Below are 10,530 nucleotides of genomic sequence, written 5' to 3' on the forward strand. Positions count from 1 at the left end.
AATGACCAGAAGAATGCCAGCTTTCACAGAGCAGGGACCTTGTCTGGCTTGCTCACTGCTGTGCCCTCACCCTTAGCAGGAGACCTGGCACATAGTAGGAGCTCAGAAAATACTCTTGAGCAGATCAGTAAACCCTGGATTTTTCTAGCCTGTTTAGCTTGACAAGAATCTTGCCCCAATTCTGGAGGGTCCTCAGTCAATTCTGGGGTATCATGTGGGGGCTCTTCAAAGAATTGTCCAGGTTTAAATTTGCCTTGAAGAAAGACACACTAAGGTATATGCATTCCGTAAAGTGTTTATCTGTATCTTGTGTCCACCTGCTACACCACTTAAGTTTTGGACACTTCTTTGTTCTCTACCACCCCAGTTTTACTCTCAGGGCAAATTAACTGCCCCAGAAGCATAGCATTTTAAAGTTAGAAGTTTAGGGGACCATATTGTCCAGCTTCCTCATTTTACAGAGGAGGTAACTGAGACCCAGAAATGAAAAAATAGCTGTCCTGCAGAGAAGGCCAGCACTGGGACTAGAATTCAACCCTCTAAATGGACAAACCTGGTGGTGGCTAGCCTCAAAAACACATAGTTTCTTCAGCAAATATGTTTTGAGCCTCAGTACACGCACTGTATAGTGCTGGTGCTGATGGGAGAGCATCAAACATAGATCCTCCTCAGGGAAGTTCAGTCAGCTAAGGGAGCTTACATAAGTGCATACAATTCAAGGTAGAAACCGGAGGGAAATAGAGATGGCTTCCCCAGTGGGGGTAGTCAAGAAGGGCTGCATGGCGGGAGGCAGCATTGGTATGCAGTCCTGAAGGGTAGTTTTTTGACACATGGAGATGTCAGAGAAGGACATTTTGGGAAGTTTTCCCCAAATACCTCCTCAAGAAAATAAGATGACAACTCAAACTTTATTTTTAAGGAGAAGGAAGCATTTAATAAACTGTTAATTACCTTTTAATCAGTGAGTTGGTATGTCATAGAATACTATGTGTAGGGGCGCCTGGGTGGCTCAGTCATTAAGCGTCTGCCTTGGGCTCAGGTCATGATCCCAGGATCCTGGGATCGAGCCCCACATCGGGCTCCCTGCTCCGCCGGAAGCCTGCTTCTCCCTCTCCCGCTCCGCCTGCTTGTGTTCCCTCTCTCGCTGTGTCTCTCTCTCTGTCAAATAAATAAATAAAATCTTTAAAAAAAAAAAAAAAGAATACTATGTGTATAGTATAAATAAGGTGATTTTTGTAATTTTTTTCCTTTTTTTATTCTCAGGATCATACTTACATTTCAGAAAGATCATTTTGGCATAATGTAGGAAATAAGATTTCAGAATTCATGTATTTTTATCCAACCACTACCACAGCTGCCACACAGACCAAAGGGATGACACAGTTTGTACCTTCGACAAGACAGCTTGCTGCTCACTACAGCTGCCATTCCTGGTTTCTTCGTTTGTCTTCCAGCTTCTTTTTTTTTTTTAAGTTTTTATTTAAATTCCAGTTAGTTAACATACAGTGCTACATTAGTTTCAGGTGTGCAATATAGGGATTCAGCACTTCCATACATCACCCTGTGCTCATCACAACAAATGTCCTCCTTCATCCCGCCACCTCGTTCACCCATCCCCCCACACCCCTCCCCTCTGTTACCATCAGTGTGTTCTCTGTGGTTAGGAGTCTGTTTCTTGGTTCGTCTCTCGCTCTCTGTCTTTTCCCTTTGCTTGTTAAATTTCACATAGGAGTGAAGTCATATGGTATTTGTCTTTCTCTAACTGACTTATTTTGCTTAGCATTATACTCACTAGCTTCATCCACATTGTTGCAAATGGCAAGATTTCATTCTTTTCGATGGCTGAGTAATATTCCATTGTATATATATATATATATGCCCCATCTTCTTTATCCATTCATCTGTTAATGGACACTGCTTCCGTAATTTGGCTGTTGTTGATAATGCTGCTGTCAACATTGGAGTGCATGTCTGGCTTCTCTTTGATATTATCTGTGATAAGAAATTCATGTTCTTCCTGCTAATTTTCTTTTCTTGGTTTTATTTACTCAGTTGGGTAACAAATGGATATTAGTTATGTCTTAAGCATTCTTTCTTCTTGGTGCCAGTTCATAATTAGCTTCAGTTATAACCTACTTTCTACCATTTTTGCCCACCTGACAGAAATATTCATGACTGGTACTTAGTGTTATTTTGTCTTGAGTATAACAGAAAGGCATTAATGGATTTTTTAATGGCCTTTTCCCCCCAGGTTTATTGAAGTGTAATTGATCACCAAAAAATTGTATATATTTAGGGGTGCCTGGCTGGCTCATTCTGTAGAGTGTGCGACTCTTGATCTCGGGGTGATGAGTTCGAGACCCACATTGGGGGTAGAGATTACTTAAAAATAAAATCGTAAAAAACCTGTATATATTTAAAATGTACAACCTGATGACTCATTATACATACACATTATGAAATGTTCACAACCAAGTCAATAAACATATCTTACCTCACACCTTTACCATTTTCCTTGTGTGTGTGTGTGTGTGCATGTGTGTGTGTGTGGTAAGAACACCCAAAGTCTCTCTTCTAAGCAAATTTCAAAAACAATATAATATTGTCAGCTATAGTCACACTGATGAACACCAGTTCTCCAGAATTGATTCATCTTGCATAATTGAAACCTTGTAACCTTTGACCAACATCTCCGGATTGCTGCCTCCCCCAGACCCTGGTATCCCATCTGCCTTTCTACTCTGTTTCTGTGAGTTTGCCTTCAGTGCCATTTTAATTGACTTTTTGTAAAATGACACTTGAGTACTTGGCACTGGTATCCTCTTCCACATGTTCATTGTATGGTAACAGGCCCTGTCTGTTCCAATATTAACTTCTTTTTGGTGAAATTTATTAACAGATTTTAGTTTTAACTCTTGGGAGCAACACAGAGAAGACAGAGTACATCTTGAGTGATTTAGATCTTTGGGAAATAAGGTAGATTTTTTGAAGTAAAAATACCTTATGGATAACTGGACATAAAATTAATAACTTATTGGGGCGCCTGGGTGGCTCAGTCGTTAAGCGTCTGCCTTCGGCTCAGGTCATGATCCCAGGGTCCTGGGATCGAGCCCCGCATCGGGCTCCCTGCTCCGCGGGAAGCCTCCTTCTCCCTCTCCCACTCCCCCTGCTTGTGTTCCTGCTCTCACTATGTCTCTCTCTGCCAAATAAATAAATAAAATCTTTAAAAAAAAAAAAGAATTAATAACTTATCTCAAGTCCCTAATTCTAACTTGTACATATTTAGTTCTTTGATTAAGCTTTAGACAGAAGAATGGAGGAAGGCATGAAGCGGATCAAGACTCCTTCCTTTTCTTCTTCCTTTATCAAGATTTTGTATTTTTTTCATTTCATTTGAGAGTAACTTGCCAGTGTTCTTCGCATGTTATCATTAGTTATGATAAACACATAGCATGTTAAGAGACTGAAGATTTAAAATGCAGTTTTGACTTTTGGTTCTGTAACAGCTATGTCTTGTATTTCATCTGCTCCATTCTCACTTGGGGTCCCGGACAGGTGTCCCGTGTGCCGGTACTGCCAAACGCCAGAGCCCGTGGAAGAGAACAAGTGCTTCGAGTGCGGTGTGCAGGAAGTAAGTGCCGGTGGCCGCTGGGAAAGAGGAGTGAGCTCAGCTTTCGCGGTGTGGGGCTTGCTTCTGCCCCGTGTGGCTTAAATTCTTTTCGATTCTTTTCAGGCTGATTTTTTTTTTTTTCTTTTTGTCTAGGGTTGGGAAAGAAGTATAAATTATTTTACATTCCTCAGCAAAATACTCTCTGCTTTCCGCTCTTTGTTTTTTTGAAAAGGACTAGACTTTTGCTGATAAATTGTGAATATTTGTCTTACTGTTTACCTACAGTTTTTTAAAACCCAGAACGAGAAAATGATTGACTCATAAAAGCATCCTTGCTTTTGGGGTTTTAAACATATGTTTTTTCAAAACTCCTGTAGAAACAACTCAGTTTCATTCTGTGTCAGGCACCTTCCCACTCTGAGTGAGCCAAATCATATGTTTTTGTATAACTAATGAAGATCTTACCTTCTCTGTGGCAGAACCTGTGGATTTGTTTAATATGTGGCCACATAGGATGTGGACGGTATGTAAGTCGACATGCTTATAAGCACTTCGAGGAAACACAGCACACGTACGCCATGCAGCTCACCAACCATCGAGTCTGGGACTATGCCGGAGGTGAACACTGTTCTCATGTTCTAATTTGGATTCATTCTGCATGAACATCTCTCCCTCGGAACCTCTCCACTTTCTCTCCCAGCTTGAAATCTTCCTGACAGCTGTGGCAAACTCAAATTCTCACGGTGCCCCGTAGGGCACTATTTTCTACAAATGGCCTGAATTGCACATTATAAAGAGAGTTAACACTTCCATACTTGCCCTCTCACTCTTGCTTAAATTCAAATGATTTAGCCCACTTGTACAGAAGTATTGCAAAGCATTTAATTTAGAACACGTAAAAACAAAAATTTTGTCAAAGTTAAAAGTGTATGCAGACCCTTTCCATTGTGAACAAACAAGCCTTGTTTGATGCGTTCATTCTTTTCTTCAGATAACTATGTTCATCGACTGGTTGCAAGTAAAACAGATGGAAAAATAGTACAGTATGAATGTGAGGGTGATACTTGCCAGGAAGAGAAAATAGATGCCTTACAGTTAGAGGTAAGATACTTTATTAGTAATTACTAAGTACTTTTTTTTACTGCTTTTTATTGTCCTAATTTAAAAAGTGGCTTGGGCTTTTAATTTTGCCATTTACTCTGTATGTCAACTATGTAAAGTTCTATCATTGCTGCAAAGAATTATTAAAATATTTTTATTCTGGGGGCGCCTGGGTGGCTCAGTCGTTAAGCATCTGTCTTCGGCTCAGGTCATGATCCCAGGGTCCTGGGATCGAGCCCCATATCGGGCTCCCTGCTCAGCAGGAAGCCTGCTTCTCCCTCTCCCACTCCCCCTGCTTGTGTTCCCTCTCTCGCTGTCTCTCTCTATCAAATAAATAAATAAAATCTTAAATATATATATATATTTTTTTTATTCTGTCTGATTATCTTCTTTGAAAGTCTAAGGCTCACCGTGCCTCATTATTTTGAATGTGTGATGTTCCTCATTTTCTCAAGCTCAATACTAAGGTGGTCCTCTGGCTGCAGTAAAACTGGAAGTGAAGAATCTGCCTGATGGCATTCCAGTAGCGTTTGGAAACTGAGCAGTTCAGAATGAGGAAACCCCAGTAGCATCCTTCCATGTCCGGGAAGCTTTCTTGTATCTTAAGACATTTTATGAATTAGATATTTACATACTCAAAGTATGTATTTTATGAATTTGTTGCTTATATACATAAAGCCATTTGGGGGTATGCATATAGTTGAAGAAACAACAAAAGTAGCACAATCTGATTTTTCACTGTAGCAATAAATCCCATCTACTATAAAATTATTGTACTGTAAATTTTACATTAATGAAGGAGAAGTTTAACACAAGTCTTGTTTTTGTTTTTCATTTATTTTTTTTTAAGATTTTTAAAAATTTATTTGACAGAACAAGCAAGCACAAGCAGGGGGAGCGACAGAGGGAGAGGAAGAAACAGACTCCCTGCTGAGCAAGGGGCCCAATGCAGGGCTCAGTCCCAGGACCCTGGGATCATGACCTGAGCCGAAAGCAGTCGGTTGAGTGAGATTGAGCCCCGGGTCAGGCTCTGCGCTCAGCATGGAGTCTGCTTGCCCCCCTTTCCCTCTGCTCCTCCCCCTGCTGGTGCTCTCTCTCTCCCTCTCTGTCTCTCTCAAATAAATAAGTAAAATCTTAAAAAAAACAAAAAAACTTAACCTTGGAAGGAAATTTGAAAACTTGCTCATCTCCAGACATCTATGGTCTAATAGACTCAGTAGAAGGACCTAAAATAAAGCTGATGTTCTTACTATTAATTGTATTAATGTGAAAAAAAGTTTAAACCTTCTCCATTGTTTCTAGAATAAGCAACCCTTCCATATTAACTCTAAATATATTCATTCAACAAATGTTTATCAAGGGCTGCTGTCTGTCGGCCAGTCTTCATGGAGGTGCTAGGAGTGCAGCACTGATCAGCCCCCGTGCCCATTCCAGTGGCCCACACACTTTCCCCCATCTGGCCTTTCTCTCTCTTGCACCTTCATTCTCTTCTCTAGTTTACAAACACATTCAGGTCTCTTTTAGTCTCTTAGAATGGTCTTTCTGAAATGCAGATGTGATGTTGCCACTCCACGGCCCACATTTCTCAATATAATACCCCAGAGCCTTCCATAAGACTCCATCTGTCCGGGGCTCCTGGGTGGCTCAGTCGTTGGGCGTCTGCCTTCGGCTTAGGTCATGATCCCAGGGTCCTGGGATGGAGCCCCGCATCAGGCTCCCTGCTCGGCGGGAAGCCTGCTTCTCCCTCTCCCACTCCCCCTGCTTGTGTTCCTCTCTTGCTGTCTCTTTCTGTCAAATGAGTAAATAAAATCTTAAAAAAAAAAAAAAAAAAAAAAGACTCCATCTGTCCATACCATGCACCCTTGCCTCATTGATGTGACTCCTTCATCTTGGAGAGATCCTGAATGTCCACAGCTCACATCTGGGTCCAGTAGTTCTCTGGAATCAGATCTCTGTCTTTACCTGTCCCCTTCTATCTGTTGAAAGCACTCCCAAATCTCTCCTTCTCTCAGACGTCTTGCCAGACCCTACTGCTGTAAGCCATCTGTCCTTTCTCTGTAGTTACAAGGCACTGTTCCTTCATTCATGCAGTCAGGTAGCAAACATTTCTTGACATCCAGCATGTGCCAGGCACTGGCGCCACAGAAATAAAGGTAGAATCCTCACTTTCAACGAGTTGGTAGTCTAGTCAGGGAGACCTGGTGATTAAGTGCTGTTAATGAGCTGAGAGGACCGCTTAATCCAAGGCTGGGAAGGACAGGGACAGCTTCCTGAAGGGGGGTGAGCTGATTTGAATTATACTTTGATTTAAAAACCTGTGGTTCTTAAAGGTAGCTTGAACAGAAACTTATTTGTTTTTTTGTTTGTTTGTTTTTTAAAGATTTTATTTATTTGACAGAGGAGAGACACAGCGAGAGAGGGAACACAAGCAGGGGGAGTGGGAGAGGGAGAAGCAGGCTTCCCGCCGAGCAGGGAGCCCAACGCGGGGCTCGATTCCAGGACCCCGGGATCATGACCTGAGCTGAAGGCAGACGCTTAACGACTGAGCCACCCAGGCGCCCCCAGAAACTTCTTTGTTAATGTACATTTCTCTGCTTGCTTGTCCAGACTAGATGGTAAGCCCCAGGACAGGAGTGTAATTGACATCTCTGTATTCCCCTGGTTTATTGAGAGAGTGTAACCAAGAGATAATACACATTCTGATGGTTACACCTACTCTTCTGATTAAAAGTCGGGTTTTAACTGAATTTAAGAAACTACAGTGGTTTATGTTTTGGTGTCTGTTCTCTATGTTTCTAGTATTCGTATTTACTAACAAGCCAGCTGGAATCTCAGCGAATCTACTGGGAAAACAAGATAGTTCGGATAGAGAAGGACACAGCAGAGGAAGTAAGTTTTTGGTTTGGTGCTGCTGACGTGCCACATGGCAGGGCTATCTGATGTTGGGGTGGGAGAAGGCAGGATACAAGAAAAGAGGAATGCGAAATCTTCCTTAGTCTGATGCAGAGATAGAGAATTGTTTTTGCCTCTAAAAAGAAATCTTTGTTATATGTCAGTTATATCTCAGTAAAGCCGGGGCAGGGTTGCGGGGGGGAGATGCAGTGCACAGAGAGAAGAAAGAAAACAAGAATTTGGAATCAGTTGGCTCACCCCAGTAATCTAACTTTAGATCAGAATTCCAGAGAGAAGTGGTTAAAAACATGAATCATCATTATATTACAGACTTAGCCCCTGAAGGCAGTATCAGGCAACAAGAAATTCTAGACCACAATAAGAATCAAATTAGTCAAAAAGAGGAGAAGGAAGAGACAAAAATATGCTGTTGCAAATGCAGCCAACTGAGCATTATTTAAGAAGGGGAGGGAAGCCAACATATATTCTCACCTAGGGTCAGTAAATCAAGCCGAGTGGATTAAAGTTGTATGCTGAGCTCGATATTACACTAAATATATGAGGAAGAAATGAAATATCTGCTATATACCCTAAAAAAAGAAAACTTGGATTTAAAGACTTGAGTATTTTGGTATTTTCGATTGGGGAGAGATTTGTTTGTTAACTTCGATCAGGTTTTCTAGTGCCTTGTGCAATTCCATTAAAAAAAATAGAAGTATGCACACGAGGGCCTGTAATTTGAGTCAGCCAGTTGGTTTGTCAGCTTGGGAACAGCTGCTTTGAGGAGCTACGTGTGGGCTTCTGCGGCAGCAAGATGGTGCCGAGCTCTTCGAAATTGCAGAGAAGAAATGAAGGCAGAGGTGCTAGAGCTTCAGTGATTCCCGTGGTTCCTTGTTTATCCAGGGCAGAGGTGTTTGATTTTTTTTTTTTTTTTTTTAAGATTTTATTTATTTATCTGACAGAGAGACACAGCGAGAGAGGGAACACAAGCAGGGGAGAGGGAGACGCAGGCTTCCTGCCGAGCAGGGAGCGTGATGCGGGGCTCGATCCCAGGACCCTAGGATCATGACCTGAGCCAAAGGCAGATGCTTAATGACTGAGCCACCCAGGCGCCCCAAGGTTTTTGGATTTTAACAAAATCCTTTAAAGAAGATGCCAATTCACTGCTCCAACAGGTGAAAGAGAAAAGCACTGTGATTTTGGTGGAAACCCAGATGGAGGGCACAGAGCTTCATTTGCTTGCTTTTCCCATTGTCTCCTGCACGTGCAAGGAACCCTGCCAGTTCCAAAGTAGGGAGTCTGGAAACTAGTGAGCTCCCGAGGGTTCGTGTATAATGGGAGCTCCAAGAACCTTTCTCAGGTTCTAGGGACAGTGTTCGTAATTCACTGATCCTCTTAGTATTAAATACAGGCTTTTAAATTTTTTTTTAATGATTATTTTAGTAACTTTGTGAGTCCCCGGCAATAACTAGACCTTCAGATAAGGACTGCAGAGCCAGGCTTGGGTCTCATCTGTGCGGTAGCTAGGATTACCCTGGAATTAAGCAGGGTCAGGCTTACACATTGGCCAGGCCCTTTGGCCCCAGTTTCTGGATATGCCTACAAATGAGGAGAAATCAGGCCTTTAAAATTAAGGCTTAACATCAGCTTTAACATGATCTTTAGTTAAAAGTTCTTGATGTAGTTGATAGAAGAACGTTCCAAGTGATGAAAGTGCCTTTCCAGAGGCACTCAGGGTCGCTTGATGGACTAGTTCTGCAGAGGGCTTAATTGGAGTACGTATGGGAAGGACGTGCCTCCCACAGCACTCAGGAGGCAGAGCACGAGTCGCTGCCACTTCGTGTCAAGTTATGAAGTCTCAGGGAGGAACATTGGCAACTCTGCGCAGCCTCAGTAATGGGTTTTTGCGCAGGGGTTATACCTAAGGTGCTTCACGCAGACCCTTGAGAGCTAAGCTTAGGGTCCTCTCCGCCTTTTCAGATTCTTTAGGATTATCTGCATTCCCTAACAAATACCCATGAAAAATAAGTCAAGGGGCAGGAAAGCTAAACACTGAAACTTGTGTTTCCTTTTACGTAGGGGTAAGATGGAGGCAAGGGCAGCCCTACATAAAAGCTGGAAGGGCTTGAAAAGGTTTTGTTTTCTAATATCAAATATTGCTTATCCATAAGTTAATGGATGATGCAGGCTTTTTGTTCCTGCCACTGTCCTCCTTTTGATCAGTCCTCTGTCCATTGGCACCTCCAGCAGGAGACCATGTGCAGGGAGAAACAGTAATAGACCATGGGTTTCACTGACAGAGATTCTTGTTCGTGGGCCTCATTGTGGACTTGTTACAACACGGTTCCTGCCCCTACCCCCCACCATGCCTTAGGTAGTGCGATTACTATAGCGTGTGAGAGTCTGTTCTGGAAGCTCATGCCCACTTGAAGGTTCTTGTTTTAGCGGGACTTTGTAGGAAGAACATAGAGCAGGCAGTCAGGACAAGTGAATTCCCCTAAAGATCCATCTTTTCTCATTGGACCTGGAGCTCCATGTAAATCAGTATTTTTCCAGCTGTGGATCGTGAAATGAGTTTGGTAGAGTGCAGCTGGCATTTTTATGAAACAGGATAGGATGGGTATAAAATATCAGCGCATTGCCATATTTAATAGTGTTGTGAAGCTCTTGGCGTCAGTTGTGTGTGTATATTTATATTGAATGTTTCTTATTGTGGGCTCATAGAAAGGTTTTAAAAAGCACTGATTTAAACCATTGTAACATTTGTGTATAGCAATTGTAAAGAGCTTTTTGGGGTTACTTGGTTTTCATCTTGATTTAAGTGCATTTGGCCTAAGTATCTTCAATGAGCAAAACATATACAGTTTGGTTCCTTTTGATACTCGTTTTCGTCCTTTCCAATTTCTCTAAACTAACAGGAGTCAGTT

General features: G+C 42.1%; 1 protein-coding gene across 8 annotated transcripts in view; it reads left to right on the top strand.

Annotated features, from left to right (window-relative positions):
* BRAP (BRCA1 associated protein) overlaps positions 1-10,530 on the top strand; it is a 101,456-nt gene that overhangs the window by 84,008 nt on the left and 6,918 nt on the right. For 7 of the 8 annotated variants that reach the window (XM_081802213.1, XM_081802215.1, XM_081802212.1 and 4 more), the window contains 4 exons: positions 3,556-3,631; positions 4,090-4,228; positions 4,602-4,711; positions 7,511-7,600. In XM_081802213.1, coding sequence (XP_081658339.1) covers positions 3,556-3,631; positions 4,090-4,228; positions 4,602-4,711; positions 7,511-7,600 — 415 coding nt within the window. The remainder of the gene's footprint in view (positions 1-3,555; positions 3,632-4,089; positions 4,229-4,601; positions 4,712-7,510; positions 7,601-10,530) is intronic. The other variant, XM_031030644.2, reaches the window with a different exon arrangement.

The sequence above is a fragment of the Leptonychotes weddellii genome, chromosome 13 (genome assembly GCF_054177405.1).
Source record: "Leptonychotes weddellii isolate Sample4059 chromosome 13, ASM5417740v2, whole genome shotgun sequence".
Lineage (NCBI taxonomy): Eukaryota > Metazoa > Chordata > Mammalia > Carnivora > Phocidae > Leptonychotes > Leptonychotes weddellii.